General features: G+C 43.1%; 1 protein-coding gene across 1 annotated transcript in view; it reads right to left on the bottom strand.

The window, feature by feature from the left end:
• LOC141418350 (uncharacterized) overlaps positions 1-22,496 on the bottom strand; it is a 43,364-nt gene that overhangs the window by 9,341 nt on the left and 11,527 nt on the right. Inside the window, exon 2 of the mRNA XM_074058882.1 lies at positions 12,653-12,782. Within this exon, the coding sequence (XP_073914983.1) occupies positions 12,653-12,782 (130 nt within the window). The remainder of the gene's footprint in view (positions 1-12,652; positions 12,783-22,496) is intronic.

Below are 22,496 nucleotides of genomic sequence, written 5' to 3'. Positions count from 1 at the left end.
GAGAAAAGCTTGGCATCCCTGTCTCATATTTATATCTGTGTTTGCTCTGAGCTGTTCATCTTGCAGCCAGCTTGGAATCCAGGCAGGACAGGACTGATTTTGATAAGAAGGCATGGAGGAAACTGCCACCAAAGAAGGGAACTGCAGATCCTCCTCAGTACACACCACCCACCAGACAACAAGGACTTGCTTAACTTGACCAGATTGCTCCCCTTGAGTGATGACAGTGATAACTTCTCCTGGAACCCCTCAATAAGGAGCAACCAGGCCATAACAGGGCTGTTTAATAATCATACATACCTTTCATCCCCTGCCCCAAATTCTTTCTCTATTTTAACCAAAAGCTCATGTCTATACCCTGAAGATGGCTGAAGTGCTTCTTTCTCATGGCTGCTCATGCTGTGTAATAAATCTCCTTTTCCCTGCCCTTCACCACTATTCAGCTCTTTATTTGGCATGTTGAGGCCAGTGGCCAGACGTGACATGTTGAAGCCCTGGAGATGGGCCTAAAACTCCAGTTTCAAGTTGTGAGATCAAGACAAGTAAATAGCTTGGTATAGTGGCACATGCCTATAATTCAAGCACTTGGGAGGCTGAGGCAGAAAGACTGAATTCAAGGTCAGCCTGGGCTACCTAGTGAGACCCCGTTTCAAGAAAAAAAATGAAATAAAATAAGGCCAAGTAAATGCAAGGTGCTCAGATCAATGCCTAGTACATTGTGCACATTCTATGTGTTATCCTTCATTCTACTGACCTCCACTAGAACAGCAGACACCTGGAAGGCCCTTCCAGTGTCCAATGTCTAACACTAACTGAAGAGGATGATGGCATTTTAGGACAATGAAAGATGTTTTGGAGACACATCCATTTATTCATCTCTGTATTAATTCAGCATTCACAGAGAGTAACACCACTATGTACTGACCAAGCCAACCAGATAGACATCCTTCAGCTGTAAGGTCCAGAGGAAGACAAGTACACAAACAAATCACAAATCAGACAGAGCTCCCAAAGAAGGCAAGGGATCAAAGAAGAAAATGGGAGTGGAGTGAAGAAGCTGAATTCAAACTGAAGCCTAGGCAATGAGCCCAGAAAGAAGTGTTGGGTGTGAAAGAGCTGGAGGGAAGGAGGGGCACAAAAATGGGTGCTTGCACCCACTTTCACATGCTTAGCTTTTGCCTAGGAGTGAAGCACATACTTCTTCTCTCTTGCCTGAGCTCAGGTGGCAAGCAGGTCCTTCCTTGGGGCCTCAGAGGAGGAGTCCCAAGCCCCTCTAAAGCCAGTATCCTGACTGCTCTGGTGAGCTAAGGGGGACTGACACTTCTCTGCTTCCTTGGGGTCATAAGACTGCTCTCCAGCCTGGAAGCAGATGGTGGCAGGTGCCCCACCTTCCCACTCTATCCCCCCTCCTTCCTGAGGAAGCTAGAAGCCCTTTCTCTCCGCCCTCCTCTCACCTGCCTGGGGAACTGGCGCCAGGAGGCAACCCACAGAGCCTGAAGAGGTTTTTCTAGGACAAAAGCACGAAGGCACCAGGAATGCACTCCTGACCATTAGGGGCCTCGGCAGGGAGCACTGTCTTCGAGGCATCAGGCAGCCTTTTGTTACCTGCCACTGTGGGATTATTGACCCAATTGGCTAGTTTGAGAAGGTTATCGGTTTAAAATTCCTACCTGGCCTGGGGGCTGTGCCTTTTTTGTGCGTTAGCTCTCCCACCAGACGTGAGATTTGCTTAGGTGGCTCCATTAGGGGACTGTGTTTGTTCCTTCAATAATATGGGGCCTTCACTTTGAAAAGCTAAATCCAAGCCTGAATCCCACCAGTGGGAAACTGTCATTGTCTTTACAGCAAAGCTTCTTTCTGCCCTTAACAGGAAGGATTTTGAGAGCAAGAGTGTGGCTTTTTGTAACTCAACTGCTAGGTCCACTGTCACCTCTCACAATGAACTCATTAGTGGAAATAGGTCACATTTTCACTAAATTATTATGACAATATAGATGTGTGACAATTTGAGCCCCTTCCAGGTGGTCACTTTCCACCCCTATCTGAACTTGCCATTGAGTCACAGACAACCAGGAAGCCAAGAAGATTCCTCTGGTGGGTGCCTCTCCTGGTGGAGGAGGAGGATGAGGCTACCTGGAGAATGGGTTTCACAGTCAGCTGCAAGAGAGGGGCACAGGCATTCCCAGGGAGACTTTGACAAGACACAAGTCCCCAGACAAATACAGTGTGCTCACCTTTCCTGGAACCAGTTTGTTTTGGCATCGCCTCCTCCTAAGAGCCAATAGTTGTGTTAACTACTCTGCTCCCCAGGGGGCACAGAGGACAATTCTGTGAGACTGTAGCGAAGTCTGGGTGCAGGGCTGCCCTATTTGGGGGCTGTTTTTATAGCAGGGGACAGACAGAAGGGTCCCTCCAGTGTAAGGATGGGTAGGTGGTGCTGGGAACAAACCTTGTCCACAGAGAAATCTGTTTGTCTTCACACTCTGGAGGGATCATCGCTCTTCCTGTGACAGGGGAGGGTACTGTAGCATGTACATTCCGGGAGCGGAGATATTCCACCAAGTGACCTTCACTTAATCAGCAGTGGGTCCAAATAGATAAAATGGGGGAGGGGGAGAGCAGCAGGAAGCCTGCCCCATCATCCCCCTCAGTCTTCAGAAGAAACTCTGATCAAAGGAGCAAGAGTATTTGTGAAGAGCTGAGAAAACTTGAAAGAAAATCACAGTGGGCTTGCATATTTGTTTATATTTGTCTGAATTTCTGGGGCAGGCCAACCCATAGCTCTGCTTCTCTCTAGCCCCTTTCTCACCTATTCCCCCCCAACACACACACACACACACAAACACACACGAGTGACCGGTTTTTCTAAAGGTTAATTAAAGTTTTTCTTATAATTCTGTAATATTTCCAATGACCTAGTCCATTCATGATTTTTTGGGCTAAGAAAGAGCTGAGATGGTGCCATCAGATTTTGCAATTTTTAGTATTTATAAAAGCAGAAAGTCTTAGCAACATTCTTATCTACCGTTTCTGAGATCTCAAAAAGGAAGGCTTGTGATAGAACCAAATGTGGATTTGTGTGTGTGTGTGTGTGTGTGTGTGCGTGCGCGCACGTGTTTGGAGGGGGGTATTTTTTTAGATCAAAGGGTTTCATTTGGTGCTGTCCTTTCCTCCTCTTCCTCTCCAACCCCCACCCCAGATCTGTTTGAAAAGGACTCAGATCTTTTTTCCCACACACAGACTGACCTGATAGTGGAGGAATGAGTGGGGGAAGGGTGTAGGCCATTCAGCACCCTTGGTCTCTGCTTTAAAGAAAATTCTGGTAAAAGAAGACTGAGCAGTCACTGTACAGAAGGGAAGCATAAAAATTAAGAACAATGCCCCACTTTGATTTCTCAGGACAAGATAGTAGTAGCATTTTGTCGTCTCCCCCGAGACCACAACACTAACAGCTGCCGTGAACTAAGTATTTAATAGGCTCCAAGCACTGAGTTAAGCTCTGTACGTGGTTCAGCTCATTTGATCCCAATGACAACGCTCTGTGATCGGTGCAGTCCCTGATCTCCAGTTCAGGATACAGGAGCTAAGGGATATGAACTGGCCCAAGGCTACCAGCACCAATGTTCATTCCACACCAGGTCTTTCTGACTTCCACACTGAGCTCTTAGTCACTGAGCAGTAAATGTTGCTGCATGGCAGTGTGGATATAAATCCAGCGGAGGGACTTCTCTGACAAGTGTTAGGCCATGCACTGCCCACTCCAAGGCAAACACAATCAGTAACATATGCTAAACATGGGAGTCTTTGTGAGCCCGGCAGACAGATGGAGACATTACTGTATTCATCACTGACTACTGCACATCTGGAAAGAGAGGCTAGCCTTGGAATCAGATGTATTCCAGACATGCCCAAGGTCCCCTCCTCCTCCTTTGAAAAACCTTTGCTGGATCCTGCTGTGCCCTCCAGCTACGATCCTGTTCTGTCTTCCTTTTCGCTGCCAAACTTTCTGAATGAAAAATGGAGCCACTCATCGTCCCATTTCCTCAACCCCCCCCCCCCCCCCCCCGCACTCCTGCTTCCTCCTTGTGCTCTCCTGAAGCCTTCAAGAGGTCACCGATGAACCACTCATTTCCAATGCCAGTGACATTTTCTCCATCTTCATCCTCCTTGACTTTCCCCCAAACACTGGATGGGGCTTATCACTGTCTGGTTCTCTCTCAATTCTGTGACTCTGTCCTATGTGGGTCACATGTTCCTTTAGGTGTCTCTACTAGGCCTCTTCAAAACATGGCATCTGAAGAACAGAACAGACTCTGTCCTCTTCTTTCTCTGTGCTGTGCCCTTTTAGTGATGTCTCCTGGTTTTTGCTATGTCAGCTGTCACCTTTGTAAAGAAGACACCAGAGGGGTTTGAAAGACAATGGGATTCAAACCCTGGCCAATCCTCTCCACCCCTGCTGGAAGTTCCCAGGTAAGTCACTGACATTTCTGGGCCTCATTTACCTGGTAAGCAAGTTAAGAATGGCAATAGGTACCACACAGGATGGACAGGACTCTCCAGTAACATAATAGCTGTAACCATCCTACAGAACACAGAGTACTGTAGAGGCATCAATTACTGCTAACACCACTTAGTTATTGAATTTTTTATAAAGAAAATCCCAATATTTATTCTGAAAGATAGTCATATGTTGCAAGTAGCAGAGACTAGCAACTTCCAACACATATCTGTAGGAAAAATTCACAGCTCTGAACCAGTTCTTAGGAAAACATTTGTAGCAGTCTTCAGGCCCACCATGAGCATAATCTTAAAGGAACCCTTGGATGTGGTAGAGTCTGTCTGGACAGAGGTCCCACCCCAAATCCTCCAAGTCTGCCCTCTTCACCACTATTTTTATTTTCTGACTTTCTGCTTTAAACATACTACTTATCAGCCTTCCCCCAATGGAGCATGATTCCCCAAATCCCAATACTGTGATTCTCATCCTGCTGTTCAGAAATATTGTGAGTTATCATTAAAATATGTTAATATACACCCGACTGAGTAGACCTGACATAAGAATTTTTGAGGCCTGGCCACTTGCCAAAGGATCCTCCTGATATTTTTCAAGTTTGGTACCCACATTGCTGGTAAACTCTTTTGAACCTTCCATTTGTTCCTCACCAACCTTTAGTTCACAGAGAAGAGCCTATCAGTCTTGTAGTCAAAGAGTCGTGGGTTTGAATCCTGGCTCAGACTTTCACCAGCTGGATAAATTTGGACTACTCATTTATCCTCTCTGAGCCTCAGTCTGCTCAATTCTAAAAGAACTATTATTCATTCACTTGTGTCCCCCCCAAAGCAAGATATATATATAAAATTCTAACTTCCAGTAACATGACCTTCTTTGGAAGTGGGATAGTTTCAGGTGTAATTAGTTAAGTTGAGGTCATACAAGAGAAGAGTGGGCCCTAATTCAACATGACTTTTATGTTATAAGAAGGCCATGTGAAGACTTAGAATGAGCACCACGTGAAGAGGGAGGCAGAGACTGGAGTGATGCAGTCACAAGTTAAGGACTGCTGAGGACTCTCAGCCACCCAGAAGCAGGGAGAGAGGCATGGAATAGATGCTCCCTCACAGCCCTCGGAAGGAACCAGCCTGGATGACATGTTGATCCCAGGCTTTCAGCTTCCAGTACTCAGACAATGAATTTCTACTGCCAAAGCTACCAGCTTGTAATGATTTGTTATAGCAGGACTAAGTAACTAATTCAGAAGCAAAACCCAAGCTCTGGCCCCAATGCCTTCTTTACCCCTTGAAATCCTGCTAGCAATAAAGTCTGCCACAGCCACACCCAAATCCATAGGGGATATGCACCCCTCTATACCCTCCTCCTCCATCCCCATCCCCTACCCTCTCCCATGACTCAACCCCATTCATACCCACAGGCGTCCCCTGTCTGTGAACAGAAAGCAATCCCTGAAGGCCTTTCAATGGTCACCCTATCTTCTGTTTCCAATAACAGTTAATTCTTCAAACATATAATCCAAATCAACAATGAGTTTAAGATTACTTTTTTTTTATTATATATGTTTTTTTTTTCCTCTCCAATCTCTAAAACACTGTCTGAGAACAATGGTAACTTTAAAAAAAAAATAGAATTGAGGCTGGGAACGTTACTCAGTGGTAACATAAATAAATAAATAATAATACATAAATAAATAAGTAATACAGATTTTTTTCATTCTTCATCTTTTTTGAGATTGGATAGTAATCACTCTCCTTCTTACCCAATAATTGCCTTGCCGTGTTCCTTTCAATGCTCACATATTTTTCAAAGAGTAGTATCTGACAGTACAACAGATATTTCTTGTGATTCTGTATACCTCACAAAGACTCCCTCTCTGCAGAGCTGTCCCCACACACAGGGGTGGGCCTCAGAGGCCACATCCATACTATGTGACCCTGTGACCTTAGCCAGAGCTGATTCTTCTAGGGGTGGATAATACCCCTCCTGTCCCTCCTTAGAAAGGGAAGTATGGAGGGAGAGCAGGGGGAGGGCCGGGCTGTGTGCTAAATCACATCAAGAAGAAAGGAAACTCCCACTGCTCGAGTGCCCAAAACTTCCTGGTCCTTCTCTTCCTGAACTGTGGTTATCTGCTTCCTTCTCATTCGGAAATAGACCCCATAGAGATTTCTGCCTTCTGCCTTGGAAGTCATCACTCTAACCCACATGAGAAGAAACATGCTAAATTTGCTGAAATCAGTGACTCTTCTTAGACCATAAGAGAACTGAGACCACAGGACAAACCACTGTCACCCCCCCAAACTGAAGAGATGGATAAGAGGATACAGAGAAGCACAACTCGCCAGAGCAGAAGCCCATGAACAAAAACTCTGGGAACCAGAGTGTTTCCTTCACCCAATACATTGGATCCAACTTTCAACAAAATAGATCTACCCTCATGAATATGACCTGTTTATTTACATATTCTTTCATGGGTTGGGAGCTACTGAGTGCCCACCAAGTGAGAAGTGACATGCTGGCCTCCGTGAGAAAAATCAAAACAGGAATACTACCTTCCTCATGGAAGCAGATTTATAGAAAAATTCTAAATCCAAGTTCAACTATGATCTCCTGCTCTACATCTTCTGCTATAACAGATGAGCTATGGGAACTAAGTTTGTGGGTATTTGCAGAAGCTTTGTAAAATCACAACATTAGAACTGTGTCTAAAAGACACAGATGTGTCTAACAGACATAGTAGCGCATGTGTGTGTGCTCTGCCAGAAAGAGAGACATAAGCCGAGTGTGGGAGGAAAGCAAAAGCACCCCTTGGAAGGTAGCCAGTCACATGCTTTCAGGTACAAAGAACTGGGGACCAGAACAGAAAGGGCAAAGAATGGAAAGGATCAGGCATGGTGGTACCCGCCCCAAATCCCAACACTTGGGAGGATGAGGCGGGGGATCAAGAGTTTGAAGCCAGCCTCAGCTACATAATGAGACTCTGTCTCAAAACACAAGCAAACAAAAACAAGAAGAAGAAGAAAAAGAACTGAAAGAAATTGAAGGGTGTTGGCCCTGGCATTTAGAATCAAAACTGAGATTAAAACATATCTGACAGCTTGGCATAAAATGGACTGGAAGAGAAGAGACTTTAGGGAGGTGACTATAGCAAGCTGAGTACTTAAACAAGACAGTGGGACGGGAGAGAATGAGGTCATCAACTGTCTGAGAGGTAGAATAGATGGTATGGGGTCACTACGTATGTGTGTGGACAAGGGAGGACAAAGGGAGGCAGGTGGAGTTGTACCTCCAGTGATCCATTTCTCCATGGTCACTGCCTGCATGGCCCTGGTCATCTGCTGCCCTTTGGCATCTCAAAGTACCCTCTTGCCATCCTCCTACACTCCTCTGAGCCTCTGTGACTGGTTGGCCTGAGTCAAGGAAGGCCATTTTAGGAATGTGCCACAAGCTTCTCCAGCACAAGGAGAGACAGTGTCAGTGAGTACCAAGTAACACAGCCTTAAAAATAAAGAAAAGAAACTCCATATACCTTTCTGTAGGAGTCCCTGAGAAGGGAATGGCCTGGGCTGATCCTGTGGCATGATAGAAGCCTCAGTGGGCCATTTTCTTCAGCTCCTGTTTTCAGGATAAATCTGCCTCCACCCTCCAAGCCCTGTCCTTGTTACCACTGTTCCCCCATTTGCATTTTAGTCACATCCCTATTGAGTCAGAGATTTTCCAAAACGAAAGTGAATTTATCCATCACAAAGTCCAAGTCTTTCACTTCAAAGATGAGCAACTGGAATCCAGAGGATTGAAGACACCTGTCCATGACTAAGCTTTGTTCTCTGTAACTTATGTAGGCAAGTGACCCTATGCAGGTAACTGACTTCTCTAGCCCTCAGTGTCTCTGTCTGCAAATGGAAATTAAACTCATGTTTATGTCATAGGATTGTGGCTAGAATTAAATAAGAAAATGAAGGTAAAGTCCTTAGAATAGTATCTGAAACATCCCACAAATGTTTCTTGTTATTGTCAACTGCTCAGTATTGTTTTGTCACTTATGGCTTTGAGGGTTTCAGTGTATATGTCATTCCTTCACTGGGCCCACAGATACTTACTGAGTATCCACCTACACCAAGCTTTACACTAAGGTGCATGCTGGGGATAGACTGAGTCCCTGATCTCAGATTTTTCACAAGTCAGTGGTTGCTGGTGTCTACCATGCTGATGTTGGTGGAAGAAAGCTTTCAAGAGAGGACATTTTCTCTACAGTGAGCCCCACATCGCCAAATGCCTATGTAGCTGAAATAATAAAGATTCCTCCACCCCATTATTTCCTCTTCCCAGTCCACTCTTCAACCAATGGGGCAGCTAGGTCAGATGGCATCCTGTGCCTGTGACTAGGGGAAGGCTTTAAACAGGTAAACGTCCCGGCTTTGGAGGGACCCTGGGGACACAGAGAAAAACCTGATGCACACATCAGAACAAGTTTCCTACTCTTGTGAAGGTTTTCAGCTGTGGAAGGAGGAGGAAAGCCCAGGCTAGGGAGGACCCACTGATAAAATTATTAGTGGGTGGTCCCTGGAAAAGGAAGTCTCTGTGCTCTGTCTGCCTCCTCTGACTTGGCCAGAAAGGGGATGGGTTTGGGGAAGGTGGGAGCAGAAGACACCTGTGTTCACTGGGACACCCCAGAGACAGCCCAGCCCAGCGTGCAGATAGCCGTGTGAGGATCTGAGCTGCAGGGTCCACATGGTACCAGGGTAGCAGACTGAGCTCCTCTGTCCTTGGTCCAGAGTACTGCCAAGAACAAGGAACAACTCAGCCTTGAGCTATGTAGATTGAAGATTGAGTACCAGATGGCTCCATGTGAACCCGCTAGGATTCATACATAGCCTTAGGGGAAAGCAACAGAGATCCCTACTAACTACTATTAATTTTCTGTTGCCCTATGTAAAACGAATAGCACTTATAGAAAAGTAAATTTGCACAGGGACAGGAGGTTAGTGGTTTGAGTCCACACTGGACAAAAGTTAGCATGACCCTATCTCAAAAACAAGTCAGGTATAGTGGTGTATCTATAATCCCAGCTACTCAGGAGGCAGAGATAGGAGGATCATGGTTCCAGGCCAACCCTAGGCAAAGTTAGTACAAGACCCAATCTGAAAACAAGTTAAAAGCAAAAGGGCTATGGTGTGGTTCAAGTGGCAGGGCAAGTGTAATACTGTTAAAAAAAGAAAAAAGAAATTTTACTTCTTTACACAACTGGGGCTTGGTGCTACTCCTCAATGCTTACATAAAAAATTTAAGTGTAGAAAACTTTAAAACTCAGTATTTCAAAAAGTATTTCTTGGGAACCCACTAAATGCATGACACCCCAAAGAGTCGGCGGTAGAAAGAGACAACAGACACACACAGACATGCGTGGTCACAGCACAGCACCATGCTCTGACCACACACAGAAAACACTTCTCACTCTCATTGGTTTGAGGGAAAGTCTTTAGCACAGGGTTGGCATTGGGCCTGGGCTTAAAAAGACGGGGAGGACATTGCTAGGGAAGCAGTAATGGTTTCTTGCTGCTGAAGAAGTTGGCAGAGCTTAGAACACAAAGCTTGAGGGAAAGGTCCAGTGGGGACTAAAGTGTCCCATGTCCTGGCCTCACTGACATCTCCATCCTCCACATCCATGCTGTCATGTTTTCATGTTTCAAGTCTTGCTTTTTTAGACTTAGGTTTTATATGCCTATAAAAATAGCAATAAATACCATTAAAAATGTAAAGTAATACTAATAGCAACTACCACTTAGGGAGCTGGCATAGCATTTAGCTTTTCACCTAAATTATCTTCTTTACCCTTATAGTAATCTTAGTTATAAGGACTATTACCCACATGGGGATTTCATTCCTTTTTCCAACCTTTACCCTAATCCTAATCATGCCTGAATAGCTAGTAAGGTTTTCTAAGATATTGTGTTATCCATAGTACCTTATGACATGTTTTCTTATCATTGTCTTAACAATCTCTCTCTGTCTCTCTCTCTCTCTCTCTTTCTCTCTTTGCAGTAGTGGAGATCAAGCCCAGGGACTTGCACATGCTAGGTAAGTGCTCTACCACTGAGCTATATCAACAACAACAGCTAAGTTTCCAAAGTGATCTCGTCATCAACTTTTTTTCTGCTCCCCATCCAGCTATTGTTTCACTTTTCCTCAATGTAATTTCCAAACTAATATTTAATTTCTTAAGGACTTACCAATTCTTTAGTTGAAGTGTCCAACAACTGATGAATGGATAAAGGAAACACCCCTCACACACACTCACCATGGAATATTGCTCAGCCATAAAGAAAAATGAAATTAAGTCATTTGCAGGAAAATGGGTAGAACTGCAGATTGTCGTGTTGAATGAGATAAGCCAAGCTCAAAAAGTCAAATATGGCATGTTCTCACTCATTTGTGGGACCTAGACCTCTTGTGATGATGATGATGGTGACAGGAAATTAATGTGAAAGGGGGACAGTCTGGAGGGGCCAGCAGGAGGGTAAGGGGAAGGAAAGGATACTGAGGGGTGAAGAGGAAGAGAGTAGACTTCCTCTGAGGGTGAACTTGTTCAAAGTACAATGTACACATGTATGGAATTACACAACTATTTTTGAAAAGAACTTACTGATTCTTGAATGGTATTGTTGTAGAAAACTACAACAATAAATGCTGGCCAGGATGCAGGGGAAAAGGAACCCTTATCCGCTGTTGGTGGGAATGTAAATTAGTGCAGCCACTATGGAAATCAGTATGGAGGTTCCTCAAAAAAACTAAAAGTAGAATTACCACATGATCCTGCTATACCTCTGCTGCGTACATACCTGAAGGAATGGAAGTCAGCATGCAGTAAAAATACCAGCAGCCATGTTTATAGCAGGACTATTTGATAGCAAAGCTATTGAGTCTCCATAACTGCCAATCAACAGAAAAATGGGTAAAGAAAATGTATATATACACAATGGAGTATCCTTCAGCCATAAAGAATGAAATTATGTTGCATGCAGGAAAATGGATGGAAATGGAGGTCCTTGTGTTAAGTAAAATAAGCCAGGGTCAGAAAGACAAATATAACATGTTTTCTCTCATATGTGAAATCTAGACCTACAAAAAACAAAACAAAACAAAATGATATGAAGCTGGGCACAAGTGGCTCATGCCTGTAATCCTAACTACTTGGGAAGCTGAGATCAGGAGGATCGTGGTTCAAGGCCAGCCCAGGCAAATAGTGTGTGAGACCCCCATCTCCAAAATGATCAGAGCAAAATGGACTGAAAGTAGCGACGAAGTAGTAGAGTGCCTGCTTTGCAAGTGCAAAGCCCTGAGTTCAAATCCCAGTCCCACGAAAGAAAGAAAGAAAGAATATAGAAGGACTGTTTGAAGGGGAACCAGCAAAAGGGGAAAGGGAGAAAGGAAAGGGTAATAATGAGGGGATGAATACGATCAAAATACATTATATGTACATATGAAAATAAAATAATGAAACACCTTAAAAAACTTTTTAAAAGGGGAGATCAGGGCTGGCAGAGTGGCTCAAGCAGTAAGATCATCTGCCTAGCAAGCATGAGAACCTGAGTTCAAACCCTAGTGCTAGAAAATAAAAATTGCAATTAGAAAAGGGGGGAGGGAGATCAGAAAGAGTAATAGAGGGAGTGAATTAGATCAAAGTATATTATACGATTATGGAAGTATCACAGTGAAACACTTTATACACTTAATATAGGCTAATTTTAAGAAGAACTCACTGATGCTTACCTGTTTGCCTCTTAACCATTTGCTGCCTGCCTCCTCTAGGATTTCATTCAAGCTGTTTTCTCATCCCTCTTTCTGGAATCTCCCCTGGCCTCTGACCCCCAGCAAGACCTGTCCACTGAATCATACCCATTCTTCAAGCCTGAGCTGAGGTGCTGCCTCCCACACACAGAGTCCTCCCTTCCTCCTCTCACTCCCGCCCAGCACTCCTGTCACATCTTTCATGGGGCTGGATTTAGCTTCTGCATTTATCCCGTGACATCCTATGAGACCATGAGCCACTCTCAGACCTCTTGTGTGTCTTATGCAGTTCCATCACTCACATGACAGAATTTTACTCTAACCTTTGTTGAATTGAATGAGATGGACACAAACCTAAATTTCCTGGTCGGGTGCTGGGTCTTCCCTTCCCACATTCTGTTGCTCCACTGTACACACTAGATTTTTGCAGAGCCATGATCAACGAACAGTCATTTCCTCTTCTTCTTTCCTTGGTTATTTTCTCCTAAAACAGAGGCAGAAAGAGCTAGATGAGCATCTGGCAGCCAGAGCCGCCTGTGTGCCTGCCTACCATCCTCAGTAGAGTGTGTGGGTGGGGGGGGTGGGGGGAGTAGCAGCCTCCCGTGGGGTGTCCTGAAGCTGCAGACAACAGGGGTGTGAGGGAACTGAGATCACTGCAGCTGGAAGCCTGGAAAGCACTCCAGTCTCCATTCCAGCAGATTATCCAAAGAGAGGAAAAGAGGAAATACAGAAGCAGAAAGGATTCATGGCAAGGTCTTGCTGGTTTCCTTTTCAAATTAATGGAGAGAGATTAATGAGGAGGAAATGTCCCCGGAGTAAATTGAGGTATACGTAAGCGAATCACTGAAATTTCTTTTTCAAAGATGATAGTCTAAATGTTCAGAGGGGAAAAGACAAAGTCCTTAACAAGAAATCACATTTTATAGGGGCTGGCGGCATGGCTCATGTGGTAGAGTGCCTGCCTAGCAAACACAAGGCCCTGAGTTCAAACCCTGGTACTGCCAAAAAAAGAAAAGAAATCATTTGCAAAATGTTGTCTATAAAGTAGTGACACTTACATAAGTAATATGCAAATTGCATATCAGAGAGACCAAATACAACCATATGCTGACCCTGTACTATATGCAAGGGCTTAGGTGCCTATACTAAATTTCTTAAGTAGTTTGGGGCTAAAAGCAAAGGATTAGTACTTGGCATAGGTCCCTAACTATCTTGCTCCTTGTACAATGCCAGTAATTATACATACAGAATAGTTTGCAAGAACAAGAGTAACCCAAAGCTGGACACCATGACTCACACCTTGTAATCCTAGCTACTTGGGGGGCTGAGATCCAGAGCACAGAAGTTTGAGAGAAAATTATGGTTCTCAAGACCCCATCTCAACTAATAGCTGGGAGTCGTGGTACATGCCTGTCATCCCAGTTTATGGTGGGAAGTGTAAAATAGGAGGATTGTGGTCCAGGCTGGCCTGGGCAAAAGGTGAGACCCTATCTCCAAAATAACTAGCGCGAAAAGGGCTGGTGGAATGGTTAAAGTGGTAAGAGCTCCTGCAAGTGTAAACCTCTGAGTTCAAACCCCAGTATTGGAAGAAAAAAAAAAAAACCACAAGGTTAATCCCAGTATCTTCCTTCTTCAAGAGATACACAGATTATTGAAAACAGAACAGGTCCTGTTGTTAATTTCTACTAATCCAAAACAACAACAACAAGAGACATAGGTATTTTTGCTACCCAAAATAACAAGATAGGAAGCATGAATGTATAATGCAGCCCAAATTTCTCAGTTTGTTGATAAGGAAAAAAATTAGTCCCAAGAAGTTTGGATGACTTGCCCAGACACTCATTCAAACATTCATAAACACAGAGAAGCCAAAGGAAAAGATGGAGACCAGAAGACTGTCTCTTCCTTAAACAACTCTTACAGATGGCAAGAAGGATAAGGAAATTCCTCTCGGCCAGTCTTTCTGGCTCCTGCCATTTTGCCAAATGGGAAGCGGTCGGAACCACAGCATCTGGTTGTCCATGTGCCCTGAGGCTGGAGAGGTCAGCCTGTGAGTCAGATTTCAAGTTGTGGTGGTTTTTGAAAACAGCCAGGCAGGGTGAGACCAGAAAGAAGAGAGGGAGGGACGGAAAGTTGAAGCCTTTTAAAAGCTTCCACAAAAGGCAAAGAGTTCTTCTCCACCAATCCTGACCCTTACCAACCTCATGACCTTGTTACCTAAGGTCAACTTAACACTTTAGAAATGGTCCTGGCTGGCTCTGTAACCTCTGTCACTCACGGCTATAACAAATATGTCTTTAAAAGGGTCACCTTTGGGCCAGACACTGGCTAATCCTTTCCTTTCAATTCACATATGACCCAAAAGTCTCTTTGGTTTCTATTAAGAAATTCAAGCTGTCTAAGTTGAAACCAGTTTTGCTAACACAAGATGCTGCAATAATTTTCACTAATGCAGGCTTCTCTAGAGGGTGTAGTGAATACCAGGTTTATATGGTCACTCACAGAGAGAGAATCTTTCTTGCTGCTATTCAAAAAGCAGAGTTCACAGGACAGCCAGAAACTTAAAATTTGGGGGTCCACCTAAATCTTGTTTTCGGAGAAACTGTTAACAGTCTCTCCAGAGTCTGGAAAGATGGTTGGAGAGAAAGAGTAGTAGACCTTAATAAGGCAAGCTTTCATTCTCTCTTACCAGTTGTCATCACACAGTCAAGGGTTGGAAAATCAAGAATGACTTGTATAGAGCGAGGAATAGGCAAAAAGACAATCAAAAAGATTACAGGTGTTCAGCATGGCTACCAAAGTTTCATTTTTATCCAAAGCAAGAAAGTGATCAAAATAAGGATTATACACACTCCCCAGCCCTCATGTTTACTGTGAGGCTATCTTTTTTCTCAAGGGATTTACCAGAGCGGCACTCTCTCTGGCTAGTCTTCAAATTCAAATGAAGAACCATCTGTGTAAGAGTGGGGTTTGCTTCCAAGTTCTGCTCCTCCTTCTTTCCTTAATTAAATTCAGCCCAACCACACTGCACTGGATGTTAGGAGATCAGAACAAATAAAGCATAACCCTTAACCTCAGTGAGGTGGGAATGAAGGAAAGGGAAACTGACCTGCAAACAAATGAGTGAGATGAAGGGTGGTGTGATTCAGAAGAAAGCAGAGAGCTGGTGCACAGGAGCTCGGCAGGGTCAGGGAAATGGTTAGAAAAGATTTCGTATGAATAAGGTGTGGCAGTGGGGTTTAACTCCAACATGGACCCAGTTTGCCTCACCTTCTGGAATGATCTCCCTGCATGATTCTCCCCCTGTACCACGCCCCACCCAGCATTGTTTTTGGGTCCTGTATAATATGGTGGGAACTGATTGTGACTTCTGAGGCCAGATCATAAAAGCTATTGCTGCATCTGCTTTGCTCTCTCGGGTGACTTGGGCTGAGGGAAGCCCATACCAATGCCTCAAGGACATGCAAGCAGCAGAAAAATCCCATATGGGAGGAACTGATACCTACCACCAGGAATCACTATCAACTTCATCATCTGTCAGCTCAGAAGAAACTCTGAGTTAGGACACACCTAAACTTTTTACCCACTGTGATGGGTAGAATGGCACCCCCTCCCCAAGATGTCTGTGATGTAATCCTGTGACTGTGCCACATTACTTGGCAAAGGGGAAATCAGGATAATAGGTGAAATTAAAGTTGTAATCAGCTCACCTAAAATAGGGAGAGTACTCTGGATTATCTAGGTGGGCCAAAGTGATCATAAGTGTCCTTAAATGTGGAAGAGGGAGGCAGAAGAGGAAGTTAGAATGAAGTAATATGACAATCTACTGGCTTTGGAGCTAGAGAAAGGTGGTGACAAGGAATATGGGTGGCCTCTAGAAGCTGGAAAAGACAGGATGACATTCTCCCTAGCACCTCCAGAAAGGAGGACAGCCCTACTGACATTTGATTTTAGCCCAGTAAGACCCATGTCAGACTTCTGAACTACAGAACAGTAAAAATGAAAAATCTGTGTAGTTTTAAGCCACCATGTTCATGGTAATTTGTAACAGTATCATGGGAAACTAATACACCCACAGAATCTATAAGGCTAAACAGCATGATGATATGAGGACATAAGGGCTTGGGGGGAGGGGCACGGCTAATTGGTATGCATCAGTAGATAATCTATACAGATTTTGATACATGGAAGTGGGCTGTTCCAAAATAAAAATTTTAAATACAAGAGAAGTTTGGAACCAACATTGGGTGTGAGGAAACTAGGGGAACTTTGTTTGTTTTTTTAAGGACTGGGGTTTGAATTCAGAGCCTCACACTTGCTAGGCAGGTACTCTACCACTTGAGCCACTCCACCAGTCCTTTATTGTGTTTAGGGTATTTTTGAGATAGGGTTTCTCTTTTGTTGCCTCAGCAGGCCTTGAACTGTGATCCTGACTTGTGCCTCCCAAGTAGCTAGAATTACAGAAATGAGCCACTGGACCAGCTGGAGAAACTTTTTAAAGGAGTGTATGAGTAAAAGCCTAAAGGTCTCTGAAAAGACCAATTTTTGAAATCCAGTGGCCTTTGAAGAAGCTGTCAGGGAATGTTTATGGGATACTGCAGGAAACGTGATTCTTGCTATGTCATGGCAGAATTTTGTTTTTGGAGGTACTGGGGTTTGAACTTGGGACTTGGTAAGCAGACACTGCCACTAGATCCATACCCCAGCCCATGGGAGAAATTTAAAGCAACACTGTTGTCTGTAGTAACAGGAAAGTAGTAAATGTATCTAATTAACTAAGTCATCTAGCTGAAGAGATTTCCAGGAAGAGTGCTGAAGTTGCCACTCAATTTCTCTGTAAAATTTGAGAGGAGAGAGAAGCAAAAGAAGGACTGTTAAACAAAAGTCTCAAGAATTATTTGGTTTGAAAATTCCAGCCTCTCAAGATGGCAGTCAATGCTAAAATTAAGAAATGGCTTCCAGGTCGAGATAAAATCCAGGGCACTGATAGAACACAGTATATACAAAGATGAAATCCCTGACGACTCCTTTGTTAAGACCTCATAAAGATTCAAGATGTGAGCCAGCTGCCAGAAGCTCATGCCTGTAATCCTAGCTAATTGAGAGCCAGAGATTGGAAGGTTCGAGGCCAGCTTGGGCAAATAGTTTGAGAGACTCCATCTCTAAAATAACCAGAGCAAAAGAGACTGGAGGTGTGGCTCAAGCCATAGAGTACCTGCTTTGCAAGTATGAAGACTGAGTTCAAATCCTAGTCCCACCAAAAAAACAAAAATAACAACAACAACAACAAAATTCAAGATGAGTAGCAGAGGACTTTTCAGTGGACGTCTTTGGGGGCCTCAGGAGTGGGTAAATATCTTGCATGGGGGGAGGGACATGAAACACACGAGGGGGCAGAACATAGTCTGTGTATAGCCACCTCCCAGACAGTCTCCCAATGATCCTTGCTTCCCTGTGTCAATGTCTTTATGGAATGCACTCTCAGTGTATCAATGTTGGAAGTAATGGTGTACAACTTCTTTAGCTAGGCTAGATGGATCACATCAGGAAACCCATTACAAAAAGGAGCAAGTAAAACACAAGTAGTTTTGACTAGGTCGTGTTCCTTCCTAGGACTTGAAAATATCTTAATAACTAATGTTTGTTAAGTGTTTATTATATCCTTGGGATTTCCATATACAATCTTACTTAATCCTTACAACCCTGAGTAATACCGTTATCGTTCCTTTTCACTGAACAAGACAGCAAAGGTTCAGAGGGTTGAGGACCTATACCCATGCCACTCAGCTGCTACTCAAAACTGTTCTGTGGCACTTTGACCACAGATTGCAAAACTTCTCTGACCCAACCATGCAGCCTTGTTGACCTCACACCCTCTGGCAGCTACCAAGAAAGAGTATCTGTTGGGTATCTTTCTGGATTAGACTATGACTGATCTTACAATCCATTTTCTTTCCTCCTGGAACCCTTCTGGACTACATTTCCCATCTCCAGGCAGTAAGATTTGGTCACATGCTTTGGTTCTGGCCAATAGAAAATGGGCTGAAAAGATACACTGCACTTCCAGAACTGGCCCATAAAAATCTCCTGTGGGCTATAGGAGTGGGTCAAGTGGTAGAGTGCCTTCTTTGCAAGTGAGGTCCTGAGTTCAAACACTAGTCCCACGAAAAAAAAAACAGAAAAAAAAAGTGATATATAAAAACCTCCTGCATCATCTTCTACTCTCTGGAGCCATGAAGGACCGACCCATGGTCTCCCTCTACTAACCATGATTATTTATTTATGTTGGATGCAGCACAAGCATGACATAAAATTTTATTGTATTAAATCACAGAATTTTATGGCCCCTATCATGAGTCACACATGGACCTAATAAAACAGCATACAAAAATAAAATTTGGTAAGTCAATTTCATAAATCACTCAGCACCTTCTTTATACATATTATCCGCCTTTATATCTTGTCACTGTGCTTCAAATGTCTAAAAAATTATTTCAGAATCAAACTAGTAAATTCTTTTAATCTAAGGTGACCATGATATACAACATAGCTATCTGGAAAACGTGTTTATAAGAACACTCTATGAGTAGATTTGTAGTTTTATTTGGTAGTGAAGGCTGAAGTTCTTTGATCTCTGTAGACATGGACTTGGATACCTTTGCATTGATCAAAGTAATTTGTGCAGAGGAAAGGATGCAACAATCCTGAAATATTCACTGAAAACAAAATATGAGCTTTTTTTTTTTTTTGTAGTATTACATGCTTAACTGGACATGGAATTCAGCTACATGTTATATATGCAAGTGTAGTATGGTTCACGTGCTGAGTGTTTACTGTTTGCCAAGTGTTTTGCCCAGCTGTATATATTTATTATTTAAACTACATGATGACTCTGCGACATAGGTACTATTATTATCTACATCACATAGGGGAGAATCCAAAGTTCAGGGGATGAAACAGTGTTCCCAAGATCATAAAGCTAAGCAAATGACCAATCAAGAGCTTCACCTGGGCTGGGAGTGTGGCTCAGTGGCAGAGCATGAGGCACCAGGGTCCAAGCCACAGTACCATGAAAAGGGGAAAAAAAAAAAAAAAACAACAAAGATCTGAACCCAAATAGTCAGACTTGAGATAAGCTCTTTTATTACCATGACTATAAGTTAAATTTGGAAAGAGACCTTCATGTATGTAGTTGGTTCCAAATCAAATGAAGGTTAGTAGGTAAAATGAGCACAATTTTTTGCTGGCATGCTCTAAGACTTGGATTTCTATTGGACTGAAAAACAAGTTAAGCAGAAATAACTTAGTGAGTGAGACATGGTTTAATTAAGATTAGAATTTTTGTTTTGCTCTTGGAAGTTATTATTCACATAGTAACTTAGAAAGCTGTGGAAGCTAGTCTTAAACCCAAGACTGAGGCAAAAGACACATTCCTGTTTTCAGACTGGATGGAACTCAAAAGATGTTTATTCAGTGGTGAAACTGAAGACTGAAGGAAAAAAAAGATAACAAAAACACTTCTTGTGTTCCAGCAGAAAATGTGGAAGAATCACTGTTTATTCTTGTCTTGGGCAAAGTTGGGTCTTTACAGACCCACAAAGTTATAGAGTTCCTTTTCACTTCAGTATACCAAGTACATTTTGTTTGTAATTTCTAAGTCATCTAAGACATAGCCTGGTTCCTTTCACAGATTACTGATTCTTTGTGTTTTTTATTTTTCTCTCTTTGAAGGATTTCTATCTCACTTCTACATTCTTCACCAGACAGCCCCTTTTCATTTCCCTGTTCTTTTTGCTTATCAACAGCCAGGGCAATGCTAAACTAATCCCTGACCCAAGGAAATCATAGATACACCATTTTTTCAGAAACAGAAAAAAAAAAAAAAGTGAAGGGGTTTTTTTTATTATTAATTTCTATATTTTATCTTTAAAATAAAACCTTAAAAAATAGCTGGTAAGATATTATGTAAGATCAAGTTTGAGAACACACTTAGTAGATTATAAAAATTAAGCCAGGTGTAGTTGTTCATGCCTGTAATTTTAGCTACTTGGGAGGCAGAGATAGATAGGATCCAGGTTGGAGGCCAACCAGGCAAAAAGTTCATGAAAGCCCATCTCAACCAATAAAAGCTGGGCGTGGTGGTGTGTGACTCTCATCACAGCTATGAGGGGGAGAGCAGGATTCAGAGGAGCCAGACCTTATTCGAAAAATAGCTAAAGCCAAAAAGGGCTGAGGGTACAGCTCAAGGAGTAGCATGCCTGCCTGGCAAGCGCAAGGGCTTGAGTTCAAACCCCAGTATCACTAGGTGCTGGTGGCTCACACCTGTGATCCTTGCTACTAGGGAGGCTGAGATCAGGCAGATTGAAGTTCAAAGCCAGCCTGGGCAAATGTTTCTGAGACCTCATCTCCAAAATAACCAGAGCAAAATGGACTGGAGACATGGTTCAAGCAGTAGAGTAAGTACCTGCTATTCAAGCATGAAGCCTTAAGTTCAAACCCCAGTCCTAAGGTGGTATGGTGAAGGGGGAGTGGAATATGTAAGGGTATGGTTCTGCTTTAGTTTATAGGAAAAAACCACCAATTTTTAGATTTCTTTCATATTACAAAGATTTTAATTAGAATAAGGCAAACAACTGAAAATAATTATGAAAATGTAAAAAAAAAAATCTCCAATTTCATTAAAGTCCTGCACACCTAATCTTGCAAGGAACAGTGGGAAGCACTGATAAAAAATAGTAAAATCATTACTCTCAAAAATTTATAGGGCTGTATAGTTCAGTGGGATAGCATTGCCTGAATGCTTGAGGCCCTGCGTTCAGTCCCCAGCACTGTAAAGAAAAAAAATCTAAATCAGAAAGAACTTACTGTTGAAACAATGAATGGAAAGTTCAGAGTTTGCACTTGCCAGGCAGGTGCCCTGCCACGTGAGCCACGCCCCCAGCCCTTTTTGCTTTAGGTTTTGTTTGTTTGTTTTTTTGGTGAGATTGGGGTTTGAACTAAGAGGTTTGCTCTTGTAAAGCAGGCCTATACCTCTTGAGCCACATCTGATTATTTTGGGGCTGCGAGTCTTAAGAACTATTTGCCCAGGCTGACCTCGAACCTCAATTTTCCTGATCTCAGCCTCCTAAGTAGTTAGGATTACAGGAGTGAGCCAGCAGCACCCAGCATGGTGCTTAGCTATTTTTTGAATAAGGTCTTGACTTTATACCCAGGACCAGCCTTGACCTCAATTCTTCTATCTACACTTCACACTTGGCTAGGATGACAGGCATGTACTGTCATGCCTGGCTTACTGGTTGAGAAGGAGTCTTTCCAACTTTTTCCTCATACCAAGGCACATGGTGGCGAAATTTCAGAGCACTTTGGATAAAGAGATAATCCTAAAAACATCTACAGAGAAAAAACAAGCCACACTCACAGAATTAGGAATCAGAATGGAACACTGGATTCCTTGTTGCAAACTGATGCCAGAGACAGTGGATACCTCACAATTTTAAGAATGATAATTTTCATCTTATATCTTATATCTTGCATATTATCAGTCAAGCATGAGAGTGGAACGAAATATTTTCAAAGACTCAACTACTACATCCCAGACACCCTCTCTTGGAGGTCTACTACAAGATATGCTCCCCAAAAATAAAGGAATAAGCAATAAGCAGACAGAGGATCCAGGAAGCCAGGCTCCAATTCTGGAGACTTAGAAAGAGAAGGCCTGAGGACAGCAGTCACAGCAGACTAACCAAGCAACCTGCCCAAAATGGAAGAGAGAGATGGAGGAAGGGAGGGAGGCACAGACTTCTGCTTTCATCAAGACTTTTACTCAATAACTTTTTTAAAAAAGTTACTGTTTCTTCAATAACTTTTACATTAATATCTCAAATTATATCCTGTCTTGAATTGTCCTTTCCACCATCTAAATGTATTTTCACCCTGCCAAGTCCCCCGCACTGTGTGCACACTTTGTTACCCTATGCATCACAGGGCCTCATTAGCACTTGCTCTGTCTCCACAGCTACTGTGTGAGCTTTGTAAGGGTTGGGGTCATGTCACTGCATCTTGATTTGCTCACATCCTGCAGAGTGCCTAAGTGGACAGAATGTGTTCGCCAGTCAATCAAATGCTGATTAAGACAGTCACCTGAAAGAAGTCCCTCAAAAAGAATATTTTATGGTTACATGATAGAATTTTTCTTTTA

This window comes from Castor canadensis, chromosome 2 (genome assembly GCF_047511655.1).
Source record: "Castor canadensis chromosome 2, mCasCan1.hap1v2, whole genome shotgun sequence".
Classification (NCBI taxonomy): domain Eukaryota; kingdom Metazoa; phylum Chordata; class Mammalia; order Rodentia; family Castoridae; genus Castor; species Castor canadensis.
Note: the sequence above shows the minus strand (reverse complement) of the source record. Positions and strands in the feature narration are given on the sequence as shown.